At 39.7% G+C, this 19,582-nt stretch overlaps 1 protein-coding gene across 5 annotated transcripts in view; it reads right to left on the reverse strand.

Moving 5' to 3' along the window:
• CDH13 (cadherin 13) overlaps positions 1-18,985 on the reverse strand; it is a 793,216-nt gene extending 774,231 nt beyond the window's left edge. For 3 of the 5 annotated variants that reach the window (XR_009747138.1, XM_061475030.1, XM_061475029.1), the window contains exon 1: positions 18,825-18,984. Coding sequence is in view for 3 of the 5 variants with exons in the window: in XM_061475030.1 (XP_061331014.1) it covers positions 18,825-18,869 (45 nt within the window). In the remaining 2 variants the exon portion in view is untranslated. Of the gene's footprint in view, positions 1-18,824 lie in introns of all 5 variants that reach the window. The other 2 variants (XR_009747137.1, XM_061475028.1) reach the window with 1 other exon arrangement.
• Positions 18,986-19,582: the final 597 nt, after the last annotated feature.

The following is a 19,582-nucleotide window of genomic DNA, read 5'->3' on the forward strand; positions in this document are numbered from 1 at the left end:
TTTACACACGATTTTCTACTACAACATGGCACCACAAGGGAGAATAAAAACACCATTCTGTAGTCTGCTCTAAGTAATTCTGCATATAGTTACACCTAATGCATCTCTAAGGTCTGCACATATTTTGACATTTCGCTTTCGGGCTCTTTCTGAACATCACATCAGTATTCTCTTGTGAACAAGTATTTCCAGAATCTCAAAGTGACAACTTCTATGGCTTATACAGCCCCAAATCTTTTTGGCCATAATTCACGTGGTTTAATGCTTGTCTAAATAAGAAATCCCTCTGTGAGGCTGCATGTTTAGGCAAGGAACACTTGTATTTAAAAATTATCAGATCCAGCCTCCTAAAACTGTACAGGAAGGAAGGAATGAATCCTCATGGTCCTGAACGATGCTCTTTAGGATAACAGACATTTGAAAAGCTGTCAAACCTGGAGAGTCTTTATTTGTACTTCTAATAGACCAGTCCTTCAAACTTCTGTGCACATTTCTGGTCCACGGTTGCTGTTTATTTACCAATGCTGTCATTGTAAGAATTTAACAAGCATAAACCCTCAAGTCCACTCTACAGCTGGGATAGGTTATTTTGGAGATAAAGACACTCATCCTTGCTTTTCAAAACAGCTTATGTGAGCACTTCCTTTCATAGCAGTAATGCACATTCTAGTGTGTTAAATACAGATAGGTTCAAAACATAAGAGCAAGAGTTAGGACTGTTCTGACTGGATTTTATATCCTCAGATTCAGTTCAGAGGAATTTGAAATGAAACCCAAATTGAGTCACATATTTTTTTAATTTCAGAAGCTTCAATCTTAAGGTGTGAATGCAAGTTAAGAGAATTACAAGTTACAAACCAAGTATTAACCCTCCAGTAAAAAAGACACTGTAGTATGAGAAAATCTGCAAAGCTTACCTTTGCTTTTGCCTGATCTGCATTGTGTATATATTCCCCCATACTTTCACATTGTGTATACACACACCCCCACAAAGCATATGCCTTCAAATAGCATTCTCTTGATTGCAGTAACTAATGCCTCCACATTCCATCTCCTCTCTCTACCATGAAATGCTTCGCTCTGGTTCAGATTCCAAAATCCCAAATTTGAACTCTGAAATCCATTGTGTGTTAACGAACAGAAGTACAGCAGCGTTACAGGCAGGTCAGGTAGTTCAGTGGTTTGTCCTTAATAGGCAGAGACTACACAAAAGACTTTTTAATGCATTGTACTAATACTGAAAATGTTGTCAGTGCTTAGATAATATTTTGAAGAGGCTTACAGCTTACAATTAAAGATATAAGAATGGCAAGGACATTCAGACATATGCACGTTCACTAGAAGCTCAGGAAAGTTTATCCTCTTTTGTATCATAGTTTTGCTTACAAAATCCAAGCCTAATTGAATTTTAAAGACTCCGCAGAGAATGAAAATTGATTTTTTATTTTCTGTTACTAACCTAAATATTAAACCAAGAAAATAGACAAAATATTTAACTGTTACTGACACTTTGATATATAAAGTGGATTTTTAGAAACAATTACAATCATTGCTCTCGAGCATAAAGCCAAAATAATCAAGCCTTTAATTCCAAATGCTGTATGCCTGCTAAAATAGACATCTAAAAAAAAGTGCTAGCATAGAAGAAATATAAACATATGGTTACCATAAATGTAAATTCATATTTGAATTTTATTACTCATACTGAGCAATATTACTGTGTTTCTTACCAAGTGTTTCACATACAGGAGTCTGATGAAATACTACTTAAATAATTCTTAGTTATCAGTCTTAAACATTAGTTTGTATTGTGCTATAAAAAGAAAAAAATTAATTTGCAGTAGCCAGCTGCAAGTTATTGGATGTAAGATGCAAGACTTCTAGCTAATATTTCACTGAGGACACTAAATATTATATGGTATTTCTGGGCTGCACAGGATACTACACATATGCTAACTCAGTTATGTGGGAAGGTTTGGGCAGGTAACACTTCTCACAGTTGCCCTCAGATCATCTCATAGTAACACTGCACACAAGGGGAAACAGTGACTTACATGGCAGTTTGAGCCATTTGAGAATATGGTGTCTGCACCAATACTTTGCTAAGAGTTGTTTGCCTACCTACTTCGAAGCTCAGTCTTCACATTATTCCAGGGAAGGAGAAAACTGTAGTGATCTATTCTTTCGTAGAGACTGAGAAGCATTCCTCATAGACCACCCCCACTTATTTGATCACAGCTAACTGCAGACATCATGAGGACAGAACAAGAACCTAGTTCTTTCAACAAGTCTAAAGAGCAATAGAAACGTAGATCCAGCAATTGTCATATGTGCTACTGACTTGTTTGACATTGCATCTCTAAGAATACCTACAACTTAGTTTCATAGCTCCATTAATGTCTTTGCACATTAATACCTGTCAGGATGATGCAGGAAGATGATCTTGAATTGAAGGACAGTGTGAAGATTTCTGTGAGTCTGTGAAGATAGGGTTTATCCAGCAGTGGAGAAGAGGCGCTGAAAGGAATCCATTGTCCCTCTGCTAGAACTCACATAAATCCTCATATAAAATATGTTTTCTAGTACCTGGTTATCATGACTTAGAGAGCAGAGGGGATAAGATATAGCAAATAAAGGAGGAATAAGAGAACTTATTACAAGAGAAATATTTCCTGTTTTCCTTTTCAGATTTGTAGGCACACAACTTGCTTTAAACATTCAGAAGGTGCCAACCAAAGAAAATGATAGAATTCTGTCATTTTTGTTTTCCTGAAGGAAAAAAAAATAGAAACTCAGAAAGGGAAAAAGAAAATATTCATTGATCTTAATCTTATTTTACTTTTAGAAAAGCATTGATGTCAATGGTGTTTTTCAGATTGTTGAACAATGACAATAATGACAACAGTCAAGCTTCCATTTCAGGTGAAGTCATTCCATTCACTGCACTACCCAAGTACACTAAAAATACATCTTCTTTGTCACAAGATGACTGCAATGTATCATTAAGGCAAGGATTAAATACTGGCAGATAGATGCTCTGCAGAAATAGAGATATGGATTTTTCCATTAAGATACAAACTAGTTACTTTAATTATAGTTTTGTTTCCAATAAATAGAGTATAAGACTGTTTCCAAGATCCCTCCCAACAAAACATGTTCCTCTCTGTGCTTAATACCAGGGAAAATGTGTACTGATGCACAATCTGGGGCTCCTGAACTGTGACCCTACTTGGTAAAGACTTCCTATAGCACTTTGCACCACCTACTTTCTTGCTTTGTACTTTTTCCTGCTCTTAAGTGATATTATCATCTAACTTCTCACAGAAATCAAGAAAAAAAAAAAAGAGTAAGAGGTACAGTAGCATACAGAAAGTGAGGCCCCTCCGTTTTGTAAGGTTACTCATAGCCGACAGTGGTAAAACTCTGCTTTGAAAGATAAACCCACCAGGTGTTCTTAACTAAATAGCTGTAAAAGGCAATTGAGAAGAGGCACTCTGAATACAGGTTATCTGTCTTTCCCTTGTATAGGCGTTGCTTTCCAACTAAGGGCTTAGCTTCATGAAATTCCCAGGCAGTGTTGTATTGGCAAGAGGCAAGTGCCCCAACTTTAGTCCAATCACATGGAGAGACAAGTGTCCAGTGTCTCTTGAAACTCAGCTCCTCTGCCTTGGAGCTATGCTTTTAGTTATACCCTCAAAAGGACACAAAAGCTCAGGGCTTAATTTCTCAGTCTTCTAAATGCTAACATCTTTGGACTAAAAGAACTTGGTTTTTGTAGTTTTTTTCATTTATCAGTTTCTGCAGCTCTGGAGCAAACATGTCAAAATCCCTTACTGATTCATTTCCAGCGGTCCAGTAAATCCTGCAGCTAGAGACATATGGCTCGTACCGTGCTGGATGCACTAGACAGCAAAAAGAAATAAATGGCTAGTGTAGGAAAGAGTAAAAAACTTAGCAACACAGAGCATTCAGAAATATTTTACTTTCTGTTTCACTTGGTTCATAAAGCAATTGAAAACTTGACATTCTGTGCAAAGCAGTTATTTTTCCCTGCCTAAAGGCCAAGCTCTAGAGCAACTGGTCTGGCAGGTATACCCAGAAACTCCAAAAACCCTGGAGACCAAACTCAGGGACTGGTATCTTAGACAGTGACTGGCCCCTCTCAAAGAAAAGAGTTACTTGTTTATGTGCAATTTATTTGGGTTGTTCTTTTTTTTTTTTTTGTAGTACACTTGAGGTTTCTCACTATTAGGTTTCAAAGCCCTTTGTAGATGGGGAAAAGGAGGCAAACACATGCTCAATAGCTCTTAGGACTCTCTGGATAGCAAAAGTACATTTTTCTAGTGATACTACATGTGCAGGACTGTCATCAGTCCCCAGAGAGATGCTGCAACTCAGGCCTTGACACTAGTCAATTCACAGACAGATGTATTAAGAATCCTGGTTTCCAATATACTGCATAAGGCAGCACTGAACAAGTTATGGACTACTGATGGCAAACAGAAGGTTAATACTTTCCAAAGTGCAGCTACTCATGAGTCCATTCTGACATTTCAGAAGTCAAGAGGAACTATTATTAGCTGTGCCTAATAATATTGCAAGTTCCCACCCATGGAATCTGTGTGCAATCCCCCATTGAATTGGCAGCCTTTGGCAGTATCATTGCCACATGATTTGAGACTCGCGGCAAGCCTCAAACACACTGCCATAACACTGTGTAGCCAACTTGAAAATATCTTCACTGCTCTAGGGAGATGAGCGATCCCTTTGGAATTGGTTTTTGGAACAGTAAACTAATGAATCACTAACAGATTTAAAGTAGACAAAATGTATTGCAACACAGCATGCAGTGCCACACAACCAAAGGAAATCTGTTTACAGTGCTTCAACAGACACTTGAAATCAAGACTCTCGAGAAGGATGAGGCTGTTAAGAGAGAAGTGAGGCTCTAAATGTTCTGAGTGCAGTTATCCAGCAGCTATTCCCTAGTGCTAAGGTGGGCTTTGCCCCCAGGAGCACTAGCCAAGCACAGTAAGGCATGCCACAACTCAAGGGAGGGTATCCACATGGAAACAGGGCAAGGGAGGGAGACAGAAGGAACCCTTTTCTCCTGATCCTGTTGGTGTGTGTGCTTCAGTGCTAAGTACAGAGATCAGAAATTACTTCTGTTGTTCAGACACATTCACTGCCTACATCCTCCTCAGGCACAGCTGCCTGGAAACCTTGTCAGTAAGATTTACACTATATTTGGTAATGAAACATGGTTGACACCAAACTTTGTATTCATGCCAAAAGTCAGCCTTAAACATGTGGCTGGTGGGAAAAAGCACTGCTTTACTGTTCAGATTCTCAATGAAGCTCAAAAGCCTCCTCAGCCCAAGGATCCACAATTATTGCTTAAGAAAGCAACCTGCCCTACTTTTGTCCAGCCAAAGCTAGTCTGTTACACAAATAAAATGCCTTGGCCAGGAGACTAAGCAAAAAGCAGGTTTTTTTGAAGGGAACAGCTAAAGCCTTGTCTGGGAGACATGGCAAGTTCAAGGTACTAGTGCTGCTTCTCCTGGGACTAATTACTTTACAGCAGAGGGCTACTAAACAAGACAGAATACCAAGGAATCCCATCCATGAAGGATGCTCTTTATCCATTAAACTGCACACTTACTCCTCTTCCTCTCTATTCAGGCTCCACAAGTACTAGACACCTTCCAGTCCAGGAGCCTTGCTTCAGAAAGAAGCCCTGCCAATAGCACTGAACAAAACCGGAGAGATTTGTTTACAGATGCTAAGGTAGTTAGCTGATCAGATAGCTCACTGATTCACAACAAACGTATGGAAGAAGGGCAAATTAAAAGACACGCTGATTATTATTTAAGCAGATTGTTCAAGATCTGCTATTAATGAAATCCACGTAACCACTGCCACAGGAGGCAACTACACAGTGAACCAGGAAATAAGAAGGTGGGATGAGAAGGGAAAAATGTACCTCCCTGCTGCACTAGATTTGACCAACCTATGACAGGCAGCAGGGTAGTACAAATATATCAAGGAGGGACTACCGTGTAGAGTCAAGCAGATTCAGACCCAAACAACAGCCAAATTCCAGTGCACCAGCTGCAAAGTAGTTTATCAGGGGCTATGTAGGCTTCCTTTTCTTCAAAGAGGCTTAAAAGGAAAGTGTGCCCTGATCATTCAAAGCCTACCCCTATCCCCAGCGCTCTGCACACCATGTACATCTAGCTCGCAGGCTGGGAGAGATGTACTGCATGTACTTCCTCTGTTTTAAACTGAAGGAATGCACTCACAAATCAACAACAGTTTTATGAGGGAAAGGAAGGAGATCTTCAGTTCCCATGATGTTTGGGGCCATATTCAGAACTACACATATTCCTCAGGAGCAGTCCCAAAATGGGGAGTGGCAGTGTAACAGGACTGGCATGTCCCTGACTCAGCCAGGCTGCTATTTAAAAGCCCAGCCCTTACAGAGAGGTTCACTAAGGGTGAGAATGACCCCTGCAGCAAGCCCACTGCGGTGCTAACTAAACAAGGGGGTTTACTCACTTTTTCAAGTTGCTCACCATGGTATTAAGAGGTGGCTGCAACCAAATTAACTGCAGTTGTGGCTAGCTGAGGATTTAGGCAGAGACTTTCCACTGGTACACAAGCCTTACTTTTATATCGGTATTACTGATTTAAAGTAGCAGTTGCAGTGATGCTTTATACTTGAAATACAGACTCCTGCTCACCAGGCAAGTGAACCAAAACCAGCATTCCAACCATACAAGTATAGTTTATGAAACAATAAAAGATCTGAGGATCCAGCAGACCTGAACTACAGACCCATTCCTGAATTGGAGCAATCAAAGCCAACTCACGCACACTGTCCTGGCAACAGAAGGTATAAGACAGTGGATCTCAGGCCTGGAAGCCTCTATGCTATGGAAGGACAATTAAGAATGCTGGTTTGCTTTCAGTCATTAGACATGTGCAAGGAAAAACTGCAAAGTAACTTGTTTTATTTTTGTTTCCAAAGGTCAAGTGTATTTGGACTGTGTTGCGTTCTCTTTATCAGTACTTAAAGTCAAGCATTGCCAGATGAATGGTGAGTCGTGCAAACACCCCAGAAATGCAGTGTCAGAAGCAGATCCATTGTAGGTGAAGTGTATGCTCAGTTGTCAGGGGAGGGTTGTTTCTGTTTTAAGCATGGGAGAATCTGCAGAAAGGTAACAGTTTGCAAATGTGACTGAAGCCAGGTTCTGTTTCCTTTAATCTTTGTTCTTCATCTGACCTCTAAGAGATGTCAGATAATAAAAGAAAGAGGACAAGTCTGTGAAGTTATATGTTAGAAAACGTGGCTGGGGAAGGGAAAATCACATAATATCTGACAAAACTTTGGAGCATTTATCTCTCATAACGGCTGCCCCATAATATTTATTTCAGACAGGCATTGCACAGATTTCCCTGGCTTATTACTAGAAAGCCATAACTGTTGTCCTTCCCCTCCCAGGTTCTCTGGCCTTCTCCTGCCTTTTAATTTCCTCTGGGACATACTTTCATGAGTATGCAGTCTGAAAGTATGCTTGTGTTACACAGAGGACACGTGGGGAGCAACCTTTCTGATACACATCAAATAATTTCAGGCTGTTAAAAAGTGGCACAGAAAGTTCCAAAACAAACTACAATATGGTCTCCTGCAATGAAGGCTGGTTTGGCCTCACGCCTTATGCATGGTTTGCCCTCTTTTCTGCCCTTTCCCATTCCCTCTGCAACCTCAGTAGTCAATTAGTCAAAGATGTCGCTCAGTTTTATTTTATCTGCGCAGTAACCAGTTTTGCAAAGTTTCAGTAACATGGATTTAATGATGATGAACACAACAATGTCAAAGCAGCAGACAGAGATAAACATTGTCCATTAAGGTGTACAGCAAGTGATAATAAACACCTCCCACCAAAGTAAAGCGTACGGGAGAGGAGAGTTCTGTGAAGAGACAGCTAATGAATGCTGGAAACAGATACAGATGAAGTTTCCTGCCTTTTGTTACCTACCTTGTTTATACACGCACAAATGTGTATAAAACAAAGTACTGCTGTTTCCTGATGCTAACAACTTCAGATCCAGACACAAGCAAGAGCTCTGGATGTGAGTGTCAGCATGAAATAGCAGGTAAGACTGAATGAAAACGAAGAAGTGGAAATCAAGAAGAATCAAACTAGATGCTGTGCTCCATTCCTGTATACACCTGTTGACTAATATAAATATAAATAATATAAATTATTAATGTATAAGTATAGATATAAATTATTAAATATAAAAGGCTGCTTTTCAAATCTTAACAACTGCAAAAAGTTGCAGGACAGTTAATAACATTTTGGTTTTCTCCATTGGTTTTGTTTTCCCTTCTTTTTTTGTGTGTTAAGGTGTAATTATCTTTCTTGTATTCCTCAGTCGGCCAAGGAAGGAGACAAGAAATTCAGCAGCTATGTCAGCATGCCTATTACTAACTATCCCAGCACTTCTGGCTCTAAGAGATCACCAACATAAAGCTTTTAATGGGGCAGCTAAATTAAATCCTCTTTCCCATATGTGCAGGAAAATAGACTGCCTTAGGGGACTGTGGGAGAAAGGAGTAGGGTAATATGAACATTGGAAGAAACACACAAGATTTGGATCTGGTACTCTGTTAGTATTGGTCTACCAGTACTAACAGTACAAGACTTATAGTTGCCTAACCACATTAGCTAAAGGTCACAATTTAACACTGCACTAACTTTAAGCAATCTGCAGATTACCCAGAGAAAATAACCAGGACCTACACAAAATGCTAAAAGAAAGTGACTCCTTAGGTCCGTCTGGTATTCCCCTTGCTGCAGGTAAATCATTTTCACATCTGTCACCAAAAGAAAAACATCTAAGCACCGGGAACAGGGATGGACTTTCCAAAAGTGCCTGTCAAATCTTAAATTAAACCACAGTAGTAAAAAGTATTCACCCTTTCCCCCAACATTATAAGTTCCAGAAGAGAGTTAGTAGAAAAACTAAAAGCACTCAGACTATCTGACTCTTCTTGAGCAGATGAAGTGGAACAGAGAAAAAGTAATTTAAACAAGGAAATAACAAGGATGCTGATGCTTCCAGTCAGCCCGGAGGTAAGGCAGGGAGAACCACTTATGCTCTGCATGATTGCTTTTTCTTCCTTCATATCCCAGCTAGACCCCACGAACACAGAGCACACAGAAAACAGAAGCCAAGAACAAGTTGGGAAAATAATTCTGTTTGGGTTCAACATAAGTTACAGTAGACAATCAAGTCAGTTTCTATTTTAGCGAAACTCCTTCAGCCACTTGCAATCCATGTTTAGCTCCCATGCACAGCAAGAAACAGGTTCTGTGTTTGAACGCCTAACTTAAGAAGGAGCAAACACTTTGAAAACTGTATACTTGGGAAGCAAGTGTAAGACTGAATTCTCATTTCAGAGGGACATAACCATATAGGAAGAGATAGCCGTTCCACAAAGTCAGAGATTAGCTTTCAATAGCCTATACAAGTCCACAGATTCTCTTATTTTGAGCTTTTAACAAATGGTCCATCCATGTGACATGATTCCCCCCCACACACACACATACACACACACAAGGAATTCAAATGCTTCAGTGCATCTCACTAACAATGACACTTTAGGAGGGCAACATCGCACTTCCAAAAGCTAGACACGGGAGTGGAAGAGCAGCTTACTTCATACCGGAGAAGGCCAAATGTTCAGAATCCCTACTTCCCCCAATCTGAGGAAAGGAAAGAAGACTGGAACTTTTACCAGTGAACAGACAGTGGGAGAAATGTTCAGCCACTGAGTTTACGTTTCACATTGCAGTGGAAATATCCAGCACCTCCAACCCAAGAACTGGAAGCATACTTGGTTGTATATTATATGCCCTTGTGTCCTATCCAACACTGTTTTGGTCTCAAATGCTGTGAGTATATATAGTGCTGCCAGCCTCATCCTCCTCCTTTACTTCAGCTGATCATTTTACCAGCAGCCATCACTTAAACACCAGTTATGAGCAAGTACACTCTATTTTCTCTATGCTTAAGAACTCTCTGCAGTTATTCACTAAAATATTTTTCTCCTTGATTTCCTATATACACAAAAAGCTGGCTGTATATAGATGGTTCTCTGGCTAATTATACCTAATTATATTCTTGAAAGTTGAGCAATATTATTAAAATAGTATTACATACACATGCTTCTGATTGGCCTAAGACCGAATTTATTCTGGGCTCCCTCCAATCAGAATTAATTTTTGTATAGAACAATGAAGTGTGACTACTGAATCAACACCAGCAGCACAAGTGACAGCAGCCTATATCATTACTCAACAAAGATAACAGAGCTAAAGTCATTGAAATGGACAGATGTCGGAGGCTGTCTCCCATTTCAGAATAATGTTCCTGTCGTAACTCAGCAGTCACTTTAGGGAAGCAAGGATAAATTCATTACCGTTTGCAGGGTGCTCAGATATAATACTAATAAAGGCCATGTAAGCCTCCCAGTATGCACACAGTATAAATGCGTACAGCATCGATACTAAACATCCTTCACCTAGATAACACAAAGCACGACAGTGCAATCAATCCATGTCCACTGGAGACCTGCTCCCATATTAGTGCAAGCAACAGAGTTTTGGTATTGCAAATCAGAAAACTAAAGTGGAGAGATGTGCAACACCAGGAGTCATTTCCACAAGATACAAAAGTTTCAAGATTTATTCCTAGCATTCTTATCTCTTTTCCTGGTAACACATTGTGTCCAAAGTTATAATCTAAAGAGCAGAACTGAACTTAGGTCAGATTGCAATAATCAATATCCTCACTGCACAGAATGCTGCACTTCTGCATTGGTAACTAATCTGTGTAAATCCAACAAATATCTTGGCAAAAGGTCAAAATGAACACCTTCTAATTTGGCCAGTTATCTAATGGTACTGAACAGCTTAAACCTGCAGTTGAGATGACCATTCCTGCTGCATATCACAATGGAGTTGCTCAGCTTTCTCTGACAAGGCTCTGAGACAATGGGTTAATGGGGAAGGAAATGCCCATCCAATTCTAATGGATAATTCCATATCCTTTCATTTAGGGAGCAAGGTGCCAGATGCTCTGGATTTCCTGCTTTGTCAACTATAGTGCAAAGCTATGTTCAGCTTTCACATTTTGATATAGCTGTTTGTTGTTGGGTAAAACGTGTTCCTCAGGGAAACCAGCGGGTTGTCTCTAGAGGAATGTATAAACACACCTTATTCGGCAGTAGGGGAACTCAAAGCCAGCAAGTTTGATGATGGGAAAACACAAGATCTTCGGAATACTGTTCCCAGGGTTTTTTTCCATTCCTAAGCAGTTACCAGCAGTTGGCTCAAAGTTAAAATGTGACAGACACTTCAAAGACCATCTTACATGAAGAAAACTAGAAAAGGCTAGGGAAGGGGGCAACTTTACATGATTCCGCCCAACCTCCATCCTTGTATGCTGCCTGTACAAGCTATGGATCATACTCCTGATTCACACATGCTGGTATGGCTCCCTAGTGGATCCAGATGAATTTACAGCAGCTTAGAATGTCTGCCTCTATACAGTGACTCCGTGGACACTTGCCAGCTTTTATTTTACTCTTATGGGTTAGAAATCCTCTGTCTTTGACTCGAAGGCTCTTATTTAAAAACAGTTTGCACAGAAGTCCTTCTTGCAATTTCAAGTTATCCCAAGACAATGAAAAGAGATAGTTTAAGTGTCTGTAAAATAGATGAGCCGATTATCAGTGTGATATGCTGTAACATGCTTTTTTGCTCCATCGTAATTCAAACAAATCTAAATGTGTTAACTGTTTTATGGATTGATTTGAAGCAATATGAGAAGGTATTCATCCTCTTTCTAACTCTGCCACAGATGTGTTACTGTCCTAGTGGCAGACAGCCATTAACGCACAGAATCAATACAGAAACACAGCCATAGCTGTGTTTCCAGCCAAGCTTGCCAACTTTGCCCTAAAGCAAGTAAGGAGCACTCACAGTTAACATAGTTCAGGGGAGGAAGAGGGGGTAACTTTCAGCATTTGTCTTCTACACAGAAGTAGCAATAGATATTTGCAAATATCTATTTGCAAATGGGCATCTCGTATACTAAATTCAAGTTTATGTGTACATACCTCTTTGCAGGCAGTCATTTTAACAGTCATTTTAATAGTGTCATGTGACACATGACAGCTTAATGGCCTAGAACCCGTGGTTTTCAGTATTCTGAGTCCTTGTTACACTCAAGTAATACAAGGTCCAGCTGCTGTGATTCCTCATTTGCCAAAACCATCTACAAACTTTTAAAAACCCACTTTCTTTCTGTACTCCTATTAACACAGCCTTCATACACACAAGAATTATTTGCTCTTCATTACATATCAGACTGCAAAGTCCTTGGGAATTAAATATTAGCTTTTATAAATATATGCATTGCATTACCAAAAAAACATCAACTGTTCACAACAGTAGGATAAAAGAGTTAGACTGAAATAAAAAACTAATATTAGGAATTTTTTCAAACTTGGGGAGTAGAACCTTTGTCAAATGGAGTCTGAGAAATCTGAGGCAATAAAAACATATTTGCTTGAGCTGCATATGGGTGCCCAATTTTGAAACACTTCAAAAGCTTGAAGGTGGATGTTCGTATACGTAAAAACAAGGACCAAAAGAGTACCAAATTAGACATCCATACATGGATATTAATTGGTATCAGAAGTTATTTAAACACATTAATCAGCTTTTCCAAGTGGTTGGAGATACTGATAACTGCTGTGTGCTGAAAAGATCCACCCAATCCGACTTTTAATAGCTCATATTTATTTTAGTCTGTTCTTAGAACAGCTTTAACCAGCTCTATCACACCAAACCTTAAATTCCTTTTTTTTTTCTATAGCCAAGAAAATTAATGGTGCAAAACAGTAGAATATTGGATAAGTTAGTAGTGGAATTAGTTCCTTTAATACAAAACAGTAAGGCTTTCAAAGGAATAGATTCTTCCATTTGACAGAGAACACAGTCCACAACACTAAAAAAAAAACACAGTGGGCAAATTTCCAAGCCCTTTGAATAATGAAACTGTGGTTAATAAAGCAAGTCTTATTTTTCACTCCTTTTTGGCATTTAATATCCTACTGATTTGTATATACTAACATTGTGTTAGCTGCAGGACACATGAAGTGGTAGAAAAACACAGTTTCCCATCTGGGCTGGTCCCATCCATCTGCTGATTAGGGCAGGGCACAGTGATGGCCGTGGCCATATAGCCATGATCAAGAACCCACTAATATCATCCAGAGTTAACTGGGAAGAGCTATAGCCCACTTAATCTCCTACGGATGATAAATCTCTCTCATTCTGTCTCTCCTCCCCATTGAACATCGTAGATTTGTCTTTTTTTCCTGCACAGATGAGCCTTTGTTGGTTAAAATACTAGTGATACACCAAAAAAAAAGTTAATTTAGTGCTTGCATGTGTCAAAGACAGAGCAAAGATATTTCAATGAAACAATTAAAAACCCTATAACCTCACATTTCTGCCTCAAATGTCCCAAATGAGTTAGTCATCCTCTGTCCCCCTTCTTCCCCCCAAAAAAGGCTTATGCTGGCACAGGAACTCTGAAACCTGAGGCCAAAATTCTGACACACAGCACGTCAGTACAAGCCAGCAGCTGAAGATTAGAGATGTGACTACAGCAGTGTTGCAGGAAGAGTATAACACTAACAGCTCTGTTATCTAGCATGTCCTTACATATTAATAGAATGGGAAGAGCCTATTTATCTGACAAAATAGAACAGGAAGAAAATGAAAGGCAGAACTTCATGTTCTTCTTGAACAGGCACCACTGTTGCCATCAACATAGTTCTAATAGTTCCTGTTGCACTGGTCTATTGTGATACCTTTCAGAAATACTGTTGGAAATTGTTAGCTGAATCATTTTAACTGTGTGTTTGAATAGCTTCTTTCAGCATGAGTAACTAAAGTTTCTGGAACCTTCTGCCAAAAGCTGTGAACGACCAATCTTATGTTGAACTGTTGCTTTGGCAAACAGTTTGATTTTGAAAGGAGGCTCCAAGGCCAGTGCAAACTGGAAGACAAGGAAGCCAGGACTATGAGCAGAAGATACAACCCGTCAAAATTAAAATCAGCTAACGACCTGTCTGGAAACAAAGAATACAATCAGAAGCAAGACAACTCTGGACCAAAAATCACCATTGGATTGAGAGTCATGTTCAAAGCACACAAAGAGAGTACGAAGAACGGGTGCATAGACTGTACGAAGTATAAAGGTCCAGGGATTTCTTTGTTCTGAGTGCCACCTTCCTCAGAGGCACCCAGCTCAAGCTTTTTCTGTCTCTGTAGAGCTCAAATTACCTGACTGGACTTTAGCTCTAGACGTTGCTTATGAGATACCTTGGGTGAAGAAATTTCTTTAACAATGGTCATTTCCTAGCTGACAAGCCACTAAAAGTCAAGTCAATAACTCTCAATGGATCACAGCACAAAGTTGTTACATGTGCTAGAATAATCTTTTTCTATTTTTTATCATCAGAAACAGAAACCAGCTGCCAATATATTGCCTGAGATACATCTAAAATGAAATGTCTCAAGTGGTACACAGCAAAGTGGGTTTAATTGTAATGCTGTAGCTCTAGGAGCATTTTCACAACCAGTTTCCACATTTATTGTAATAAATCTCCCATGCTTAGCAGTAGGGAGTGTTGCCAGATCCTATACAAGAATACCTTTAAAATAGTTCACCAGGGGCCAGTCTTCCCTCCAGTGCACTATCTGACAAATAGCAGCTCTTTTTGACTATATAACCAAAACCGATGGCCTGAAAAAATCAGGAGTGTAGACTGCTCACAAAATGCTCATCAGTACAAGCAATTATATGTAATAACTGGCAATTGAGTTTCTCTGACATATTTACAACTCAGATATAACACAAAAGATAAGGACTTTAGAACTCTCAGATAATGAACAGTCTTACACAAAATAAGACCTACAGCAGCACAATACAACAGGGAAATGCTTGGTCGGAATTTGAGCATAATCCTTAATGTTATATCAGACTTTGCATGAACAAGACTTCTCTTTTTTCTTGAAGCTGATGAATTTCTTTTGCTTTTAATACGTGGGTGCTGACTTTCAAGGTGTGCATGGAGCCCTCTTCTGGAGAAATCTGGAAAAATAAAAGCTTAAGAACACAGCCGTGAGGTTCTATGCGTTTTGGGAGTTTTAGGACTAAGTTTTGCTATTCACTATAACGGCAATTGTAATGATTTAATGATTGAAAAATCAATAAATTTCTCCAGTTGACTTAGTTGCAATCCAGTGGAACATGACAGTTGAAGCTATCAAAAAAAAATATTTCTCATCTTGTAAACTTTACTTGCAAATATTATGTTCATTCCTCTGTCTGCATGGACTCCATAACATACAAAAGCAAGTCTCTGAACGACTTCTGTTGTAAAGAAATATTTGGGTATATGCCTTAGAAAATATCCTTTGAGTAAAAGACAAAACACTGACCTGATAGACTTAAAAATCCATATGCATTTACTGCTTACAATACTCTGTATAGTGAACTTCACAAGCTACTAAAGTACACTTAGTTTTTATTGTCATCTTGGGATCAATAAAGCTGTATATTTCAGATATGCTTTGTAGTTTTAAAGGTAAGCCTGAATTAAAGGATTACACAAAACATCTTCCTCTGCTACTCCGGCTAATGTTTAGTTTCCCTCTAGGTAAAAAATGGGACAAACGGCTGGTAATAGCATAAAGTAAACCTTTTCAAAGGAAAAAAAACCTTCATCACCCACCTGTTAATCACAATTTTTACAACATACTTAATGGGCTGCTTTGTTGAGATGAAAAACTGATTCCCCATCCTCATCATTTTAACACCTAAAATGGCATTTTCTTTAAAGTTTAAGAAATGCAACTGAATTATATGCAGACCAAGAAAACAAAATAACAAAGTTAATAATTTTAGAAGCTATCTTGAATAAGAAAATAAGCCTTTTTTCAGTTCATGTTCCACAAACATGATAATTTCCTCAAATATTTCTATGCTGTAAACTTTGCTATCATTACTTTGATATGAAGTTATTCCTGTCTCCTACTTCCACTAGAAGTACTGCATTATTAGATAGCCATTGCTTAGAAATCAGTTTATCAAAATTGAGCTTCACTGGTTCCACTAAGCATCATATTGCATTGTATGAGGCATTATTGCTACCGCTGAGGGAGAGAAAAGAAAACTTATGGAAAAAATCCCAAAATATGATACAACTACTACACAGCCAGATGGCTGCATTTTCTCACATTCTTCTGTTTACTTTTCCTGTCACATGAAAGTTGTTCGTGTGGTGTGTCAACGAGAAAAGCCAAACAGCATTTCAGTAATTCCTTTTCCTTTCTTTAGCGCAATCATTTTCTTTTCTTACTTAACCTGGCAATACTCAACCACCTATACCTGAAGACAGAATTATGTGCACATCCTTATTATAGTCTAATTTGTCCCCTAATTCATTAGCTCTTAGACATGACCTACAAAGTAAACTTGGAGATGTGTTAAATCACCAGGTAGAGACATTGCCAGCTAAAGCTACATATGCTAATAAAGAAGGTGATGTGCAGTTTGAGCACTTGAATACCAAACAATGCTAAGGCACCACGAGCTCAGCCCTGCAGTATACTAGAACTCAGCTCAGCCCAGTGAGAAGAAACTCTGAAGTTTTGCTGAGAGTTATCAATAACGTGCACAGTTATTTTTGGAATCAGGTGTTCTGCACCTTGCCAGTTTCTCATGTAGATGCCGAGGTTAAAAAAAAAAATGCCATTTATGTAGTTAAATAAGCCTTAGAAATCTGTCCTCATCTATCATATACTTAGTGCTTTTCCTACAAGGGACAGAAAAAGAAAACCCAAACTCAAGCTGCTTAACTCAGAGGCGTGCTAGGGAACGTGGACAAAAAAGGGACTGAAACACAGAGAAAGCCAAGCAAACTACAGTCCATATGGCAGGTCTCAAGCCCATGCTCAGGGAGCACTAGCCCAGTATATCTACAGGTTACCCTTACACTGTCAGTACCCCCTCCTTGGCTCTCCAAGGCAGTGCCCCCAGGAGCCAGCTTTGTCAGCCCAGCCTGGATCTCAGCCCACTTTGACAACTCCTGCTCCCCAGGAGCCTTCCCGGGATCCTCAGCCCTTCAGGGAGCCACATTAAGGGCAGCTTGCCCACTGGCTCCAGACAGGCTCAGCAGAGGGGGAGAGCTGCCCAGCCTTCATATCCAGCCCACAGAGCCTCAGCACGGGCTAGCAGGGAGAGGAAACTGCTACCAGCCCAAGCTGGTAGGCAAGGAACTGTATAACACCAACACACACCGCTCTGGCTCCTCAAAACTCATCCTTTACCAGTGCATTCAGGCACCATACCTATGGCTCAAAGCAGTTGCTTTCATTTGTTACACTCCCTGAAGCACCCACCCAAATGCCTATGTGCTTGCTCACACACATCCCCAGGCACCGAGTCTCCCGTTGTCCTATAAACTTCAGCCACCCACATTCATGCTTCTACTCCTTATCTGGTGAAGCCAGGACCCAAATATCCCAGGCTTAATCCACAGCATATATACGTTCAGTTCACCCTACTGTTTCCTACTTACTTCTTCGCAATAAAGCTCTCCCAACAGTGACCCCCCCCCCCCCCATCATTTCTCTCTTTATCACCCTATTTAAAAAAAAAAAAAAAAACAACAGATTAAAACCCTGCTGGAGATTGCAGTTACACAAACAGGAGTGCACAGACTCCGTGTCTCAAGCATTAGTTTGACACTCTACCAATTCCCTAAGGGTTAACAAACACTCTCAACCGCAAGTCAAAAAGGAATTAACTTTTCTCTCGGTGCACAGGATGCCAGTGCCGCTGTCGCTAGATGTAGGAGTTTATAGAGCTCCTAACATAAAAGGAGAAAGATGCATTTAAGCTGGACACCAACAAAGGATTTTCAGACCTCTCCACAGCTTCCAAAAAGTGAGCCCTGTAACAGCAGCAAGAGGAAAAGAGCAACCAGAAGGTATTGAGAAGTCAAAGCCCGGCAAGTCCTTTTGCTTTGACAGACAGCAGCAGCAGCAGCAGGGCTTTAGCAACTCTGTGTTTTTAAAGCTGGGTGTTTTTTCCCCTGCTTTCTGGCAGAGGGGGATCTATTACATTTAATAAGAGAAAGGCTACATAGCAAGTCACTAACAGAGTATTATACATCTATCAGGAGAGTACGGGGAAGCAAAGCTTTTGCAAGGTCTGGTTTTATTTTTCCTCCATATTCACCCCTTTTCTTTTTCTTTTAAAGAAGCAATAAATAATGTGAGCTGCCTATAACTGCCTATAAACCTACGACCCAGCAAAAGCCACAGAGGAAAGAAGCAAATCAAAGTTGCAGCATTTGATATGACAGAAAATATTGCTGCTGCAGCTGCAACCGAGATACTTTAAAGATTCCCCTACCACCTTTGCTGAAGGCAAACAAAAAGAAATGTTATATATCACAGAGCAAATTTGTTGTAATTATGAATCAAGGAACTATGAGATTCTACATTCCTAGCAACTGGCTTGTAGCAGAGATCTTGCATCTTTAAACAGTAATTCAAGCAGCGTATAATTACTCAGAAATCAGACCTGAATTACAAATACTTTAAAATCCAAATGCACAAAAGCAGCAAGATAAAAGAAAGCAAGGACAAACACATATTTCTTACCTGGGACAGGAGAAAGGGCAGAGCAAGTTGAGTTTTGTGCTGCATTTTGCCAGACTAGAAGGTACCAGAGGCTTATTCATTCATGCACTCAGCAGCACTGAGCATATTTTCACTGTGAAACAGCCTTTGAGGAGAGACTCTGCCTTGAGAGCCAGCCAACTTCCCAAATAGATCAGCAGCATCATCACTAAAGCATTGGATAGAGTCTGATGACCAGAACCAATGGCTTTACAAGGATGATTTCTTCACAAACCAACCCCATTTTGCATCACACATATTGGGCAAGCACCTCTCTCAAACACAGCACCTTTACAGAGCATTTTGCTTTGGTATATTTGTGTGCTTAGTTTCAGTCTAACAGATCATGCCTTACAGATCTCAATAGTATTTTCCCTTTCAGAGCATGGAATTGCACAGAGAGAAATAAGAACAACTCTGAGCACCGCTGCAGAGAGATTCTCTTTATTAAAATGTTAATGAGGTATGCTTTATTTTCAATAAATCAAATAAAGGGAGAAAGGATCACTGCAGTTTTAGTTACTTCCAAGCCCTAGGAGAGCACAGTGAATTTTTTTCAGTACAGCAGTAACACAGATTATGTTTTGTGTTTTCCCCTCAATCTCACAAATCACAACAAAGACAGATCCATTCTAGCCTGCAGAAAACAAAATCCATCATAAGGCAATAGATTTTATTAACTGCTCAGGTAATGGCAGAACTGGCTTTTGATTCAATTAACTTGAATGTAGGACAAAGTT

This window comes from Pezoporus flaviventris, unplaced genomic scaffold (genome assembly GCF_033815535.1).
Source record: "Pezoporus flaviventris isolate CSIRO_AGI_PZ_B2104156 unplaced genomic scaffold, CSIRO_AGI_Pfla_v1 ptg000082l, whole genome shotgun sequence".
Taxonomy (NCBI): Eukaryota; Metazoa; Chordata; class Aves; order Psittaciformes; family Psittacidae; genus Pezoporus; species Pezoporus flaviventris.